At 44.5% G+C, this 18,054-nt stretch overlaps 1 protein-coding gene across 3 annotated transcripts in view; it reads left to right on the top strand.

Annotated features, from left to right (window-relative positions):
* The window catches only part of LOC133998985 (RNA binding protein fox-1 homolog 3-like), a 126,276-nt gene that overhangs the window by 89,277 nt on the left and 18,945 nt on the right, over nucleotides 1-18,054 (top strand). For 2 of the 3 annotated variants that reach the window (XM_062438062.1, XM_062438063.1), the window contains exons 2-3: nucleotides 4,162-4,413; nucleotides 13,791-13,934. In XM_062438062.1, the coding sequence (XP_062294046.1) occupies nucleotides 4,195-4,413; nucleotides 13,791-13,934 (363 nt within the window). In that variant the 5' untranslated portion in view covers nucleotides 4,162-4,194. Of the gene's footprint in view, nucleotides 1-4,161; nucleotides 4,420-13,790; nucleotides 13,935-18,054 lie in introns of those variants that run through there. The other variant, XM_062438061.1, reaches the window with a different exon arrangement.

Genomic DNA, 18,054 nt, shown 5'->3' with positions numbered 1-18,054 from the left:
TTGAATAGCTCGTTTGTCACATACATCAGAGGAATGCGAAGATCATACGAGAGCCAGCGTTACTTTGTGTTTCACTAATGAGGCCTGTACTCTCCGCCTCCTTGCTTTTGCCTTTCTGCCCTTTGAAACAGCAGCGGCGTGGTGCTACAACACTTTAGTAGTTTTGCTTCTCTTGATACCGAGCTCCCGGCTGTTATCCTGTTTGTGTGTCACTTGGCTCTGTCTCAGTTCTTTGCACTTGTTTAAGGCTCAAATAGCAACAGACCTGACACAGATACACTGGCCCGTGTTGCTCTGTGAGTGTAACAATTTGGATTCTGACCTGAGCGCCACTGAGGGACACTCAAAGGCAGACGATGCTTTAACAAGTTCAGTAAAAACATGTCATGACTAATGCAGAGCTGGAGCATGAAGAAGAAACAGAACAGCAAACACAGTGTTGTTAGAGAGGAAAAGTAAACTAAATCATACATTTCTGTTGACTTAAAGAACTGTCAAATAAATAGCCGAGGATATCGCAAACAAGAACAACTAAAACCAGAAGCTGTCCCACGACATGTTCTCATGGAAATGCAATGATCATTTCACAAAGCACAGGCTCAGGATTCACAGAAAACAAGCTCAGAATCTAGTCAACACCACTTGCTTGATTAACGTCGCAGTCCAAGTGTATATTTTCTTTGTTTGCATGCTCACTTGTTCCCAGTTTAAGTCTTGGTTTGATCATATTTGGGATACCATATTTACTTGGAGCACAAAGGGAACCTGGTTTATATTCTCTCAGCTCTGTGAGTTGTTCCAACACTTTACTGGTTGGATGTCTGCGTTGGTGCAAATGCCTCTGACACATACACAACTACATCTATTCTCTGGCTGCTGAGACTTTTCCTTCCATATCTGATCACTAGTAAATGGAAGATAAGAACAATACTTTTTTTCAATCTTCAGATTTTTGCCACTCTTTATATCTATCTTTTATTTATGATGTATTTAGAAACACGCCTGAGCACATCACATCATAGGCTGAACATAGGAAGTGTGAGAGATGCAGTGAGGTGCAGGTATTGGTTTAGAACAAAGGTGTCAGACTCATTTTAGTTTTGGGGGCCACAATCAGTCTAATTTGATCTGGAGTGGGCGTGACCAGTAAAACAATGCATTATAACCTTTGCATAATATATTATACTTATAATACTTTACTATAATGAACTATCTAAGGGTACCCTGGTAAGAGATACTGTCAGTTATCAAGCTTGATATCCACAGGAAGCTCAGAAGCCTTGACTGTGAATGCTGAGTCAAAATAAGCGAGTATAGCAGCGTGTTTTATTGAAAAAAACACTTTTTATTGAATTTGTTTTTTTTTTACAGTTTTCACCTTTTGCAAAGTTATCCAGTGGGGTTGAATTGGAGCCCTTACTGTATGTTTGACACCCTTAGTTTAGAAGGTAAAATATGACTTAAAGGTTCAATTTGAGAAATGCAACCATACACATCTAAAGGCTTAAAAAGCAAAAACACTGCAAGATCACCACAATAATTTGATCCTCTGTTTTAACAATCAAGAGATACAAGTCAAATCTTACCAGGAATGTTCACATATGCATGTAGTTGATTTACCAGCGTAGTGCATCACAGGATGACGTTGCATTGTTTGAGCCAGATTCTTTTATAAAAAATATGTTTTTGCATATTTTTTGCAGCTGTTTTGTTGCTTTTTGTCTGATTTTGCCTGCGATGCTAACATGCCATAATATTCTGCTTTACATGACGCTGTTTATTATACTCAGGATACGAGTGTGCATGTTAAACACACATCAGTAGCACGGTCATGACAGTGACTAACTAAAAGACCGTCGTAAGTGAAGCTTTGATCCTCTTAATGACATGAACAGCGTTTGATACACACCAGCACCTTTTTTTTTTCTTTTTCTTCCTTTTTTGTTGTTTTCGGGGCTGCTGAGCTTTTTTGTCTCTGCTGGACTGTTGAGTACTGATGTTGTTGATGGTTAAAAAAGGAGGACACATGAATCTGGTAGTACTCTCAGCTGTCATACCAGGAGGTACGTCTTTTTTTAGGTAACCAACCCCCCCCCCCCCCCCCCATTCTCCTTTAAAATGGGTGCTCAGAAGTTGAAAATTGCCAACATCAAGAGCTTCCTTGAATTAGAATGCCCCGCAATGCAAGTGTGTTATATAATGCCATGACTGGAGGGAGAGGAAAAGTAGAGCACAGGGGTAGAGATTAAAAAACTTTCTGCATAAAAAGAGAGAGATGGGGGGAGGGGGAGGGGGAGGGAGAGGGGGGGAAGATGAGCATGAAAGGGAAAGGGTGGGGAGGAGGGATTGAGGGAGAGACAGAAGAGGAGATAGAAATACAGTATAATGAAAAAGAGAAGGAGGATTAGGTCAGGCAGGAGTGAGGGTCCACTTCTCCAGAAGGAGCAGCCTTGAGGTGTGTTAGTGTGCAGGAAGCCGGTCAGTCCTCGTCTCTCAAGGCTCCTCGCTCTTTTTTCATTTAGATAATGGAGCATTTCCTTAATTGGCAGAGCACAGTTTAGACCGAGGTTTGTTTGCCAACACGTCAGAGTAGAATTATTTCCACTACATTTACAGCATAGTATTGCTCAGCTCTCTCATTAAAACCACAGCCTCCTCCTGCCCAGATAGAGCTGCTTTCTGTGGAAATCTGCAGAAGGAGGCCAAACACTATACAGCAGCTAGGAGGGGAGAAAAAAAAAAAAAAAGAGAGGAAGAAAACACATTTATCTCCTATCTCACCATCCCCAGCCAGCTTGTAAAGGAAGAGACAGAAACTTCTCTATCTGTTTACTGTTATTGTTTTTCTCCAATCATAAACCCTTACTGCTATTGTGTGCTTTTTCCTGCTTCTCTCTTATCGAAAGAGTTATGCGTCGAGCTCGCATGATCTGTATCTTTAAATTTGATTGAGTGTATTTGCAGGGGGTGTTATTGGATTTCAGTGTTATTGTCTCACCTTTTTCTCTCTGTGTTTTTAATGTTGGGATGGATATCCGCTCCAGCAGCACTGATCTCGCTGTTCTGCTCATTAGTCTGGATTCGCAGAGCGCACTGCTTCGCAACAATAAGACATGCACTTCGGCAGTCCGGCCATTACTGAGTTTAACAATGTGCACCAGCCAGAAAAGTACATTATTTCTGCAGCTCATCATCTCAAGCATCCACATGAGACAAAGGGTCTGTGGAAGTGTTTCATTGAGAAGGGCCATCTATCACTTAAGTCAGGAGCAGAGACTAAAAAACATATGTGGAGCAGATACCACATACTGAGTGCCTATGGTAACATATGGAACAATGAGTTATATGAATGAGACTACGGCTTGGTAGCAAACTTCGACACTTTTCGGCTTCCGGGAATGCGTGTTTAAAACTGTCAAGTATGAAAATGCATGCTCAGATTCTTAGTCTTCTTTGTAGATTTACTGATTTGACTGATTTTATTAAATGCATTGTGCTGCAGCTCGTTGTAAGACTAAATTAAACCCTGCTCATTTCATTTCATAAATAGAAAACAGGGTTTTTTTTGCAAAAGAGCATTTTTATATTCTTCAGTGTTTGGCTTTAAAAGCACCAAAACTCATCAGTATCAACTCCAAATGATACTTGAGACAGGAAACAAAAGGCGGGGATAGAAAGTGGAAAGAAAAAGCTCATAAAGTGAGACACAGGTTGGTGTTAGAAGTAGAAAAAGTGGAGCTCGGAGCGGAGAGAGGGAGCAGCTGCTACTTTTTAACAGACCTGTCATTGAAATCAAAGGCCCTAATCAAAATTTTATCAATTAATTGATCTTTCCTCTTGTGCTTTGCCACGAGTGCAATTGAGATTCCCCCCTGACTCTTAGCCCCTCCAACAGCGAGCCATGCTCTACAACGTAAACTGTGTTCATTAGCAATGATCAAGGAATCCTCTAATGTGAGCTGAGATGTGATATGATGGCTGTTTCCCTCTGACTTCGTTTGGTTTGCAGGACAGCTCTCCCCTGTTGCCTTTCCGAATCGCATGGGGGGAAACCGGCGTGTCTTTCATGCCCGTTATACGAGTCAAACAATGTATATTTAAGCTTTAATCTCTACTGTGGTTTGTGGTTCTAACGCTCGCCTCTCCTTTGTTTCCTCTCAGGGTAACCAAGAGGCCACCAACCCCCCAGAAGCGATGGCCCAGCCGTACACCCCAGCCCAGTACCCTCCCCCCCCACAGAATGGCATCCCTGCAGAGTTCGCGGCACCGCACCCGCTCCCGACGCAGGACTACACCGGGCAGAGCCGGGTTCCCGAGCACGCCATGACCCTGTACACTCCCACACAGACGCACAGCGAGCCGGCCGGCACCGACAACAGCACGACCGCCATCACCGCCACCACGACCGCACCGGTCAGTGTCCCTCAGAACCTGCAAACACTGTTCTCAACCCGCTGTCAACAAGTAAAATATACTACTTATTATATCATATTACATTCTACCATTACGTCATTCATTGTGTGTGTGTGTGTGTGTGTGTGTGTGTGTGTGTGTGTGTGTGTGTGTGTGTGTGTGTGAGAGTACTTTAAGTTGGTATATGTAATGTTTTTGACTTAAACCTTTGTGTCGTCCTCCCGGGTCAAATTGACCCCGTCTGTTTTGACTGTTCCTTCTTTCCTCCCTTCCTATTTTCCTATCTCCCTCCTCCCTTCCCTCCATCTCTCTTTCTTTCCTCCCTTCCTTCTTTCCTTCCTCCCTCCCCCTTTCTTCCCTCCTTCTTTCCTTCCGTCCTTCCTTTCGTTCCTTCATTCTTTCCTTCCTCCCTCCTTCTCTCTTTCTTTCCTCCCCCCTACCTTCCTCCTTTCTTTCTTTCCTCTGTACTTCTTTCCTTCCTTCCTTCCCCTTCTCCTTTGTCCCCCCTCCATCCCTCCTTCCTTCTCTCCTCCACCCTTCCCTTCTTTCCTTCTTTCCTTCCTTCCTCCCTTCTTCCTCCCCTCCTTTCCTTCCTTCTTCCTCACTCCCTCCCTCCTTTCCTTCCTCCTCCCTCCCTCCCTTCCTCCTCCCTTCCTTCCATCCTCCTTTCTTTCCTTCTTCCTTCCTTCCTCCTTTCCTTCCTTCTTCCTCCCTTCTTCCTCCCTTCCTTCCTTGACTCAAAGACAAAAAATGCTTAATTGTGATACTTGACATTATTACTATTAACAAATGAGATTTTTTTTTATAAATGATTCTGTTTCTATTTCACAAATCTAATATTTCTAGTCATGAAGTTTTCTCTTCTTAACTTTTATTTTACTGTGAAATTTTGCTCTTTTTTTCCCTCCTTTTTTTTTCTATCATAATAATACTCATCTGCCAGCGTCTGCCACTCCCGCTCCTGTCAGCTCTGCAATTTCTCTCTGTTGAACAGAAACAGAGATTTTAAAGATTTTAAAGATTTTAAAGATTTTAAACTCAGCACAAAACATAAAAAGCAGTTTAAGAAGTTTCAAATCTTGTCATTGGTGTAACACTGAGAGCTTATATCCTTAATATTACCATTACCATTACCTTTAATTACACAATGCAGAAATGATAATATATATATATATTAAAACATGATTTTAACCCTTCACATACTGTTCATATTCTTCACAGTGTCCATTTTTAATTAGTCTCTGCACAACAGAGATTCATCCTTAATGAAGCTTTTCAGTTTGTGACTTTATTATTCAGTTTTTACACATGAACTATATTAAATATGAAGAATATAACAGTATTTTTTGAATAAATATGGGTCAAAAACTCAGAAAAATAAAATAAGTCAGCTGCACTCAGATGTTTTAAGGAGAAGTCGTCACATTTCAGGTTAAAAGTAAGAAGTATTTAAAGTGTATTTGCTGCTTTTAAAATGTTAAAATGGGTCAAATGTGACTCTGAGCAGCATGTGAGGGTTAAACCAGGTATGTCAGCAGATTACTCTCATGAAACTTTCCCTGTATTTTATTGTAATATACTTTTTTTTAAGTGTCTTTATAAGGTAGAAATGTTGTAGCTGTATGTATTTACCCAGAGCTGTGTTTGAACCTTGTCTTCAGTCGGCAATTTACTGTTTTTATAGTTGGATTTCTTTGCTTTCATTCACCACCAAACATAAAAATGACCTCTCTTAATAAAAAAAGTGCAGGTTGAGAATGACAGCGCTGCACATTAGTGAGGAGCAGCAGTGGACTTTGATGTCACGGCAAAGCTCAGCGCTTTAAAAAAAGTTGGAGGTGAATTTGATTGAACGTGTGCTCATAAAATTGAAAGTGCGTTTTCTGAAGAGCCATTTTCGTCTCTCCCTCGGAAAGAAGAAAAAAAAAAACACCATGTAAACCTGACTGGCTTTATTTATTTGCACGGATGAGATGTGACATGCTTGTAGATATGAATGATTTAGGATCTTTGTTAGGAGAACACGCTCCAAAAAAAAACTCACTCACGCACTTTTCTAGACTAGTCAAAACCGTTCGTTATTGAGTCAAATCAGCTAATTATCTGCTACTGCTTCCAAATATTTGACACTTTCCTTTAACCATGAGACATTATCCTCTGACTAGCTGTGCCAGGACCCGATTATCCTCCTTTTTTTTTCTCTCCTCTCCACTCACTGGCACTCTTAGTGGAAAACAAACCCCTGGCAATGCTGCATATTGAGATACACATGCTTAGAAGTGAGTGAAATTTCAAAATGATACATTATACATTTTCATTCTTGTGTACTGATGCTCTTATATGAAACGCCTTGACCTGGGATTTACCTTCACAAGAGGCAAAAGATGTAGATAAAAGCAAGGACGACTTAAGCTCCAAAAACTTTCAGAAGCACGTCTGGAAAAGAGAGAGGAATAATGCTGGCGGAGATGAAAAAAATAAGACCTTCAGACCCGTCTTTTTTTTTTCCCTTTAGCATGAAAACACCTGCTGGGAGAAGTCATGGCGAGGCCACAGCCCTCCCGAGAGAGGGATCTGGGTCACTCATAAAGAACGCTGTTAATAACTCCCATTTTCACAGCCTTACAATCACCATACGGTTATGGACATTTGGCGGTTTGGAAAAGTGCTTATACGGCACAAGCAGAGCAATAGCGTCGCATAGCATATTATCATCTCCCTTTAATGTAGCGATGTTTGATTTGAAGATTTGTGTGGTGCTCTCCAACTGCTTCCATGGTTATGCGCTTGCACTTACAGTAATGGCTGACACACACAAGAGAGTTTAAAGTGAGGAGAGACTTGGCAGGAGATTCAGATTCCTCCTCCTCCCTTCTTCCCCCCCCTCCGACACTGTACACCACTCCTCCACTCGCTCTCTCTCTCTCTCTCTCTCTCTCTCTCTCTCTCTATTTCGCATTTGATTTCATTTCATCTGTTCACCCACTGTGAAGAAAGCCCAGAGATGGTAGCCATGGAGAGATGAGAGCTCGCCTTACTTTTCCTTCATGCTCTTCCCCCTCTTGTGCCGTCCCCTCCGCTTTCCTCCATCTCCATTCTCTGCATCCTCCATCTCCCCCCCACCCACCCACTTCCACCCCCTATATTTTCTCAGGGAGGACAGAGGGATGAGATTAGTGGGGTGTAAACAGAGAGTCTAATCCTCGGGGGCCGCTGGTGTAGTGTCGCCCACCGCTGTGTTCCTCAGCTTTAATGACAGACCCAGCCTGTTTGCTCTGGGTGCCACAGACGGGCCCGGGTGCCTTTGATTAGGGCACCCTGCAGAAACACAGATTGAGGGAGCAGATCAGCTTCTCACTGCGATCCCCCCCCTCTCCTCCTCCTCCCTCTCCTCCCTCCTCATCCTCCTCTCTTGGCTCGACTCTGCTGCGCTCAGCTCCTCCACCCCACGACGACGCTTTACTCTGCACATCTTCTTGACTTAAAGACTTAAAAAGAGTCGAGAGACAGTGAGAATTCAGTGAAACGTATGGATTCTGTGCGAATTCCCCGCAGAGAGCGGAGAGTGTGTATGTTTTAATGAGGCGAGGGGACTCTCTTTCTCACTTCTCCTCTCTGTTTCTGTCTGTGTCAACCAATTCAACCGTCTATATCTGGGAAGGTGGCGTTGTCCAGAGCCAGACCTCTGGGACCACGCTCCGTGCCATGTTCAAACAGGCTGACTTGAAAGCAGGAGACTTGAGGAAGAGAGGCAGCCCCCAACTTTTTCTCCAAATCCTTAGAGATGAGGGTAGCAGAGGGCTGCCAGGGAGCTCTGCTGGAGAAGAGGAAAAAAAAAAAAAAAACTGAGCTCGTTATCTGGCTCAGTTCAAATAGTCTGAGGTTTGGTTGAATTTCATGAGTAATCATTCTCTTTTCAGATAACAAATTAAGGCAGTGGCGTTAGGGCAGCACTCAATTCCAGATTTTTCACAGCCCGTGTCAGCGGCGTGAAGACTTTCCAAAGGGTATTCTGGGGGACTGTGATAACATAGACACACACACACTCACACACACACACACACACGCAAACACACACACAAGGGCATGCCGAAAAACACGGGGCGTGCACACATGCAAACACACACACACACACACACACACACCCACACACACACTCTCTCACGAGCTGTGTTTAAGGGATTGAGACTCCACCAGGGTGTCGCTTTCAGAGGCGGTGCTGATGACAGCATGTAGGCCACCATTAAAAGGGAATGCCTGTGTTATCTTTAAGAGGGAGGAGTCGCCATTTTTTTCCTTCTCCATTGTAAATTCCCATTTCAAAGATATAATAGATAGCCGTGCTCCTCAGCATAGAAAACTCTCCTGGGCAATTTAAAGGGTGAGACTGGTATTATTCTTTTTTTCTTTGTGGACAAATCCAAAGAAAACCAACAATGTGTTAGTCCATCTCTCACCACTTATTGACTTACTGTATCAATCCTGTCTGTAACACTCAGCTCCAAGTGTACCCGTCCCTCCCAAATCTCTAAAATTGATACTAATACTGTAAATATTCAGCTTTTAAAGGGCTGAATAATTCCCCTAAAACAGCTGAGCTTTGCAGTTTTTTAAGCAGATACGGTGCATTTATTAGGGACTATTTTCTGCAGCGTATTAATCCACATTTGGTCCTATAGTGAGTGTGCAGGATAGTTTATGGAGGCCTACAGCGGAGGAATAAGAGATATCAGCCTTTGGTTACAGAGGTGATACTTTATTATTGAATTTTGGCTTTTTTAATTAGATTTTTTGGCAATTTTCATCAGTTTTGATCATTTAATTTAGATTACTTGGTTTGTTTTGTTTCTTTTCCATCAGTTTGTTATAGCTGATATCTCTAAATACTACAATACAATCAAAGCCATAGCAAATTATAGATGCTTCATTGTCACAGATGAAGAAGAATAACAGTATACGCTAAAGTGGATTCATCCTAAATTCACCCAGAACTCATCAGCTGTTATAGAAAGCTTCCTTATCCAAATGCATCTTGGGAAATCGGAGGTGACATCTCCCATCAGTGTCCGCAAGCTTGTACATTTATATTTTTCATTAAGGAAACCAGTTATATAACTTACACACAACCTTTTCTTTTATACCGCTATTCCAAACCAGGAAGTGTTCCAGCCATCAGTCAGCTAACGTTTTCTATGAAGCAGTAAAATGAGTGAGGCTAGGACGCCTGGAACGACTCCCCCCCCCCCCCCCCCCCCCCCATTGTGTGCTGCTCTGTTTAAACAGAGGCAGAGGTGGTGCGGTGGCGCTCGTCTCCACATTAACTCCCTTCACACCCCTTACTCTCTCAAGTGATGGAGCCGATATATTTGCTGCTGCTTTAAAAAAGAGAAAACAAACAGTGGAGGACCAGGAGTGGAAAATAATGAATTAAAGCTCAGGCATTATAATTCTTGTGAGCGAAGACTCAGTATCCCCCCCCCCCCCCCCCTCAACCCTCCTTCCCCCCCCCCAACCCCTATTTAATCGGATGTAATCTACCTGCTTGGCAGCATTCCAATCAGATAGTTTCAATTATGCTCTTGTAATGCCACTCTGCGAGGAGGGGGAAAGTGCTGAGCAGAGCACTTTGCAGGCGATTTGCAAATAACAGCAAGGGAGTCTTTTAGAGAAATGACTGAACAGGAAGCCGGAGAGTTTGCCGGAGTTGACATCTCTCTCACTCTCTCCGGTTTGCTGGCTTTTTTGGTGGTGGCGACGGCGGCGCGTTTTGCATCCCACCTTCCTTCCTCCTTCTCGTGACAGCAGCTGTCGGGACAGTAAAGTGCCACTGAAGGTGGCCTCCTATGGTAATACGTGGGTAATTATTTTCCTCTGCAACACTACAATCTCACAGCCAGGCAGGCAGGCAGGCAGGCAGGCAGGCAGGTTGGAGACTCAGGAGAAGGCGAGTAGGGAGCAGACATCCTGGATCTCGGTGACAACTCCAAGTTATTGAGTTAGTAGGAGGCAGTCTGGGTTTGCTAGGGAGTCAGCGATTTTAGTATTTGTGTTCTCCGTATGTGTGTTAGCCCCCCCCCGCCCCCCGCACCCGATGTCAGTGTGCTGCCTGCCTGTCTGAGCGCCCAGTGAAAGTTAATCTGGATGTTTGCAAACACGCGGCCGCGCCTGCCCGTGATAAAAAGCCAGACAGACAGAGCTGGAGGACAGCGGTGCTCAGTAGTCTGCTAACATACGCTAAAGGTCGATAGTGTCATGTGTGACCGATGAAACAGATTGACCCGCGGGGCTCTGGTACCTTGTCACCCTCCCCGGTCCCAGCATCTGTCTGCAATGTGTCACCCCTGGGGCCCAACATGGCTACTCAGGCTATTAACCTCCAGCGCGCGAGGACACAGCAGAGTTAAGACCCCTCCGCCCGTCTCTCTCTGTCACAAATCCACTCCTCGCCAGCCGGCCGGCCGACCGACTCGGTGCATTTTCCCCGGCTCCCGTTGTCCTTCGCCACTTGTTAACCTCTGGTTCGGACATCGGCGAGGCCCGGGCGGGACTTAGGAAGCCGTCGCCGACCTGCCCCCTTACCTGGATGGCTGCAGGGGGAGACAAAGTGGGACCTTGAATCAAACAACTGTCACTGTTAACAATGTATGTCACCGTCTCGGAATGGGCCATAAAAACCAAATAAATGACAGCCATTACAGTGGAGATTGTGATTATGATAATGAGAATAATAAAGGCGATCATCATTACGATCATGATGATAATGATAATACTGTGATGATGAATTATAATGAATAAATCCCTACCCCATTTCCTAAATGGTGGGAAATGTATCACTAAGAGAGGCCTGCAGCCATCTGACAGCCTCAGAGCAGGATGAGGGTTATCAGTGTGTGTGTGTGTGTGCGTGTGTGTGTGTGTGTGTGTGTGTGTGTGTGTGTCATTTGAACCGTCTGTACTCTGGCAACAACCTACTCCCTTTTCACGTCTGTATCTCACTACAAGATTGTGTCTGTGTATGTGACTTCCCAGCCAGTGTATAGTGTGTTTGCCATACTCAAAGAGAGCACTTCCCAGGAGACTTTGCAGTTTACATATCACATTCAAACAGCTTTTGTACTCAATATCTACCACTTCCACTCTCACATTTCCCATTCTCTCCCCTCCTCTCTCTCTCTCTCTCTCTGTGTGTGTATGTGTTGCTTTATTTAGTCCCTTTCCAGAGTCACGGCCACTAAATCTGGGTTCATTTGTTGTTGTTTTAACCATTTTTCTTGCTACTGTAGAATAGAGACAGGCACTGGTTGTTTGTTCAAAATGTTCAAAACATACTTTGTTTACATTTTTTCCTGATGAGCGACCCCCTGTGGTCATGGGATTAATGACTGTCCTCTGTCAGAAGTGAAAGGAGGGAGTGGTGGCATTGGAATAAATATGTAAAACCTCTTAGGAAGAAAAGAGGATGGTTGTCTGTCACCTGTGGTCCAAAGTTCAAAAGTGCAGCTATAAAGGTCACTCACTCACATGTAAGTCAGAAAAATGTAAAATAAGCACATTTTTAAAGGGGAAGTTCAGCCCTGAAATGATATCTTGACAGCAGTTTATCCATCTGCTTAAAGCTTTAGCTCGGGTTGCCAGACACTGTTGGTAATTACAGCTTTTAGTATTACTTTCAGGCACGAAGGCCTGGCAACCTAACTGTGACAAAAAGAATTCATTAGGAAAACTCTGCGCCCAGCTGTTTCCTGCAGAATATAGCGACTGCATGTAACCTCCAATAAAACCGCAAATTGACATTTTATATCTCCATTTTTGTACAGATAAAACAAATGAGACACATGTTCATTTTGTTAGCTATAGATGTGTTATATAGATTTTATTTTCCGCTGCTGTCTGTCTACATGAACTTAAGTCTAAGTTCCTGAAAGAAAGCAAATAATTTTACCTTCTGAAATGTTCAACTATTCATTTAGTAGTAGTTTTATTTCCTGTAATTGAACCACAGATTAACCTTCCTGTCGTCCTCCCGGGTCAAATTGACCCCGTCTGTTTTGACTGTTTGTTCTTTCCTTCCTTCCTTCCTTCCTTCTTTCCTTCTTTTCTCCCTCCTTCTCTTTCTTTCCTCCCTACCTTCCTCCCTTCCTTCTTTCCTCTGTCCTTCCCTCCTTCCTCCCTCCTTTCCTTCCTTCTTCCTTCCTTCCTCCCTCCTTTCATTCCTTCCTTCCTTCCCTCCTTCCTCCCTCCTTTCATTCCTTCTTCCTTCCTTCCTTCCTTCCTCCCTCTTTCCTTCCTTCTTCCTTCTTTCCTCCCTCCTTTCCTTTCCTTATTTTTTCCTTCCTTCCTCCCTCCTTTCCTTCCTTCTACCTTCCTCCCTCCTTTCATTCCTTCCTTACTTCCTTCCCTCCTTCCTCCCTCCTTTCCTTCCTTCTGCCTTCCTCCCTCCTTTCATTCCTTCCTTCCTTCCTTCCTTCCCTCCTTCCCTTCCTTCCTCCCTCCCTTCCTTCCTTCCTCCCTCCCTTCCTTCCTTGACTCGAGGACAACAGGAGGGTTAAACACAGAGACGGCTCGTCATAAAAATGCTTATACGAAACATTATTTATATAACAGTCAAAAAGCATTTTGAATGATACTGACTCATTTGATCTATTTTGCCTTATATGAGGAATTGTGCAAATAGACTTATCATTCTATAATAATGTATAGAAGAGAGGATAAAGTGCACTGTTGACCAATGAGGTTTCACGCAAAGAAAATACATCACAAAAAGCAAAACAAGGTCCACCTGAATAGACAAGCCACCAGCAACCCCAGTGAAATCTATCACAGCTGTCACACAGGGAAACAAGTGGAATTTGTCATCGACATCAGACGCGTCATTTATATAGAAATGTCAGCATAGCATTCGCATAATGATGGAAACAACAACGCTGAGGGCTTTGGGCCTCGCACCCTGATGGCTGTGTGCAAACGTCACCAATAATGTGTCTTTAGTCTAGACATGTCAGGTCTCGGCGGGATCTACGTATATCCACGCCTTTTTGTCAGGGCGCTCAATCTTTCCTGTTGCTCCGGAGCTAAGTGCAAGAGATTAATAAGTGGATTTGTAATGCACAATCTCAGGTTTGACACTATAAGTCATCAGCTGTTTATCGCTTTGGCTTTCTCGCCAGATTGAAAAATGGCAGACGCTGAGTAAGTTAGTCAGCCCAGGCCTGCTCCCACCCCTGCACCCCCCCGCCACCATCCTATTTCAACCCCCTCTCCCTTCTCCTCCTCCCTCCCTCCCTCCTCCTCCTCCCTGTACTTCAGGACCGGGAGGTATAGTATACTGTAGCGGCTAATGAGCAGCTTGTGTCTTTTTCTCTGTTTCCCTCTGGCAGACAGATGACGTGACGCAAACAGAGGGCTCTCAGCAGCTCCAGCTCCAGCACTCAGACTCTTCAGAGAAGCAGCAGCCCAAAAGGTTACATGTCTCCAACATTCCCTTCCGCTTCCGGGACCCCGACCTAAGGCAAATGTTTGGGGTGAGTACCTGAAAAGAGAATTACACTTTGGGTCTTATTTGACCCCATTTTTGCCATTATTTAGATCACTTACCTAATGAATGGCTGACATCTGTAAAAAAACAGCATTGGAACAGTTCGAAGGGGCAGGAAACATCAAATTTGAGCTCACCAAAATGTCTGTAATAATCCTTCATTGGGGGATTTCCCACATTAGCGTAGGCCCCCCCCCCCACCTCATCTGAAACAGAGTGCCTCCGCAAAACGTCAGAAGAGATTATAACACTTTTACGATGTTGAATATTTGACAATCTAGTAACTGAGTTTTGACAAGATGGGAAAAGCAGAGACAAACAACCCAATCAGTCTCAATCAGGTGCTGATGTAAGAAGTAAAAAAAAAAAAAAAAAAACCCTCACTGCTGCACTGCAGATCTAGAGTAGTAATAATTTTTGCCATTCTTCTTTCTCTTCTCTCCCAAAACAAGCTTGTCTAAAAAAAAAACCTGTTAGATCTTCTGACTGCTCAGTGTTCCTGCCCCTGTTGGACTCCTTTTTTTAGTGATGTTGCACTTTTCCTTACATCTTATTAATTAACTTGCTCGGCACAATGTAATCATAAGGAATAGCAGCGATGGCCAAAAGCATTAAAAGATAAATCCCTCTCTCTTGGCTACCAACAAATAAAAATATATCAGCGTTTCCTTTCAACGCGGACGAGTCTCTCTAGCAGCTCTTACACCATCACAGCACATTAAAGTATCATTTGAAATAAGCAGCGAGGAAATGATTTTACCAGACTCACCTGTCTAGGGGGCTGCACATACAGAGTGGTGAGCTGCAGACAAATGCAATCAGATTATATTTCAACGTAGCAGAGGTCCCTGACAGAAACTCTCTTCCTCTCTGTCTCTTCCCCAATTAATGAGCCAATGAATAGTTCAACAGCTCACCCTTGTGTCTCACAAAAGCCTCAATAAGAATTGAACCAAACATCCCCAATTCAATAACGATAATGGATGTGAATGGAGACGATTGCCAAAAATGTACTTTAAATGTTATGCGCTAATTGGACCATTAGAATCCGGAGGCGTTAATTCTCATCGTTATGAAGACAACATCCAGCTGATGATATTAATTACTCAAGAGCCCTGACTGTGGCTTTATAAATTGCAGACAACATGGCTACTCTCTCTCCCTCTCTCTCTCTCTCTCTCTCTGATTGTTGGCTTTTATTGTTCCCAGCTCTAGTGCAGGTCGTGTGGAATCCAAATCGCCTCAGTAATTAGCTCGGAGGCTTTGTGTGCCTGGCCGCCTCATGCAGATATACGATACAAAATTGATCGCAGCCCACCCAGTCCCCCTCAATCACCCTCCTCACCCACGTGTTGCCCATTCCTTTCCCGTTACATGCCCCCCCCCCCGCGTTTACCCTCCTTTCTTCCCCTTCTCCGTGGCTGGCATAGTACGGGATTGTGGGCTTGATTGTCTTGGGTAGAGCTTGGCAAGGAGATAGCTGGTCCGCTCCACCCTCTGACATGGCCTCCACAATGGGCCTTTGTGTGATCAGCGTGTGCAAAGCCTCATCCCTCTAGCTCTTAATGGCTTCTGGAGCGCCACCGGCTCAATACGCCATTACTGTTACGCATGAGTGAAACCCACAGACATGCAGGCAGGGAAAAAGGCAGAGGAGAAGGAGAGTGGAGGTGCTGCACGGCCCACTAGAGAAAGAGCCCCCTTTTACAGCTGAGCAAAGCCCCGCCAGGAGCCCCATCTGCTCCCACACAGCACAGACAAAAACCCTCTCCGGTGACAGCGGCAAAAGGTTTCGTCCACCAGCGGTAGAAAGCTTTGGAAAGCCGGCACCCTAAAAATTTAACAGGGAGAGCCTCAGATTCAACCAACAGGTTTAAGGTTGCGGAGAGAAAACCTGTGAGTCTTTAACGAGGCGCTGAATGAAGGGCTCATTAGGATGACCACAGCGGACCTTAATCAGTAATTAGAAACTGTGATCTCTGAGAGCTAGCAAGTGTGGGGGAAATGAAAACACTCCAAGCGAGAGGGAGCGAGAGGGGAGCGAGAGGGAGCGAGAGGGGAGCGAGCGAGCTCCGCGCGGCACCCATGCTGCGCTGCTCGAGGGTGCCCTCGTTTGTGCGACTGGGTTCTTCAGCGGTGCTTGTCTCAGTGCATGTAAGGGCTCTCATAGCATTCCCCAGAGCAATCAGGACCTCTGCCCCCCCCCCCCCAACCCTCCCCTCCCTCCCTCCCCCACCGCCTCCCCATCCTGCTGTCACACTGACTGCTGTGCCTGAACACGCACTAAACTGGCACTCCACTGTTTGAATACACAGGGCTGTTTTTAGTGTAATTATAGGTTTCTGAAGAGCTTAAAGATATTCGAGCTAATCAACGACGGAGGCACAGTGGCCTCGATCTTGTTTGCTGCTTTCGCACTCGGAGGCGTGAGCCATAGTAAATACAGTATGTTGTAATTGCAGGGAATCCACACTGCATCAAATGATCATACCAGTGTGTTTACAAGTTCGAGCTCCTCATCTCAAATGATGCAGACTTCGAACGAATGCTATATGATTTCACATTTTTGGTCCCTAATTAATGTCTGTACAGTATAAAAAATGTGAACATCAAGTATGCAATCCTTTCTGTCAGTGTTGCACAATCATTTCTATTTCTTGGTAAGATAGTTTAAGTGCAGAATGAGGTTGGATGTCTGCATCTGGAGCCATGTGTTGAAATCAATGCAAGCCTGCAACATTAGAAAAGAAAGCACTCTCATGTCTAAAACAGAGCAGCTGTAAAACTAAAATAAAATATATTAGATAAATGAGCTGAAACATGCAAACCACTGGTATGCTTCTTTAACTTTTGGATGCTTCTCTTTATTTCCATATTGATGTGGAATTGCTTGTATAGTCTATAAATGCATTGATCTAGCTGCAGCCTCTGAGATGACGTCAGCTTCTCTCTTGTCCTCCCTCTGGAGACTCCTCCCATTGAAGCTATTGTTTATCAGTGCTGCTGATGCAGCTGTTTTGTGTGTGTGTGTGTGTGAGAGTGGGTGGGTGGGGATAGGAGTGCATGAGATCACTCGTGAGCAGCGAGCAGTCCCAAGCGCCATGTGGAAATCCACAAAGACGACTTCCTCTGAAACTAATTAATCGACGCCACAAGCCCATTACGCTCGGTTAAAACAATTAGCATCTGCACATTGCGTGGGGGAAGCATTGTCATCTCAGGCGAGAAAGGGGCATCACGCTGGGATATAAATGCCTGTGTGTGTGTGTGTGTGTGTGATCGAGCCAACGCCTCCAATCCAAATCAATGGAGCTGAGCGCCATATGAGGCTGATGTGTAGATGGGATCTATAGACTCTCTTTTCAAGGCATACGGGGGAGTAGAGTAGATACACCCTGCTGTAATGAGACTTTAGGTAAACCAAGCCTCTGTTTTTTTCCTCCTCTAACTTGTGAAGTCAATGCGTTACTCTTTCAAGTGGGAGGGGGACATATGCTGTTGGCTAACCCATAAACCCCTTACATCCTCAAGCCCACTCCACTCTCTCCAGCCAGATAATAGCCAGCTCCTCCTAACCCCTATTAGTGGCTCAGTCAAACGATCCATCCATTCCCATTGAGCGTCGACCACATGGAAGGCCCATTTCTTCCCTGTTGTGCCGAAATGAAGGCGACGCGGACCGCTTGACAGGGTAATTACTTTTAATGAAATAATACGGCCATTGTAGACAGCAATTAAAAGTCGCTCTCACTCCACTCATTAGAGGAACTTACAGTTTACTTTCATTCCTCTGTTTTCTAATGATCCAAAGGCAGGCCTGTTAAATCGAAAGGCTGGAGCATGTTAACCCCCGGGGACTGGCCCTTAGGTCCTGTTGACTGTGTGAGCACACAAACAAAGAGAGGAAGAGAGAATAAAGAAAGGGAAAGATAGATAGAGGCGTATAATAGGATAGAAAGGTACAGTCAGAAATGCTCCAGCAGGCTGTCCACAAGTCGGAGCTCAGTTATCTGCTCGGGAGACTTGAAGAAGAGAGTTTTCCCCAGGTAATCATGGAAGTGGAAGGGTTTCCGCAATCTCGAGATAACAAAATATCAACCGACGCT

The sequence above is a fragment of the Scomber scombrus genome, chromosome 18 (assembly GCF_963691925.1).
Source record: "Scomber scombrus chromosome 18, fScoSco1.1, whole genome shotgun sequence".
NCBI classification, from domain to species: Eukaryota; Metazoa; Chordata; class Actinopteri; order Scombriformes; family Scombridae; genus Scomber; species Scomber scombrus.
The sequence above is the reverse complement of the archived record's forward strand: the minus strand, read 5'-3'. Positions and strand labels throughout refer to the sequence as shown.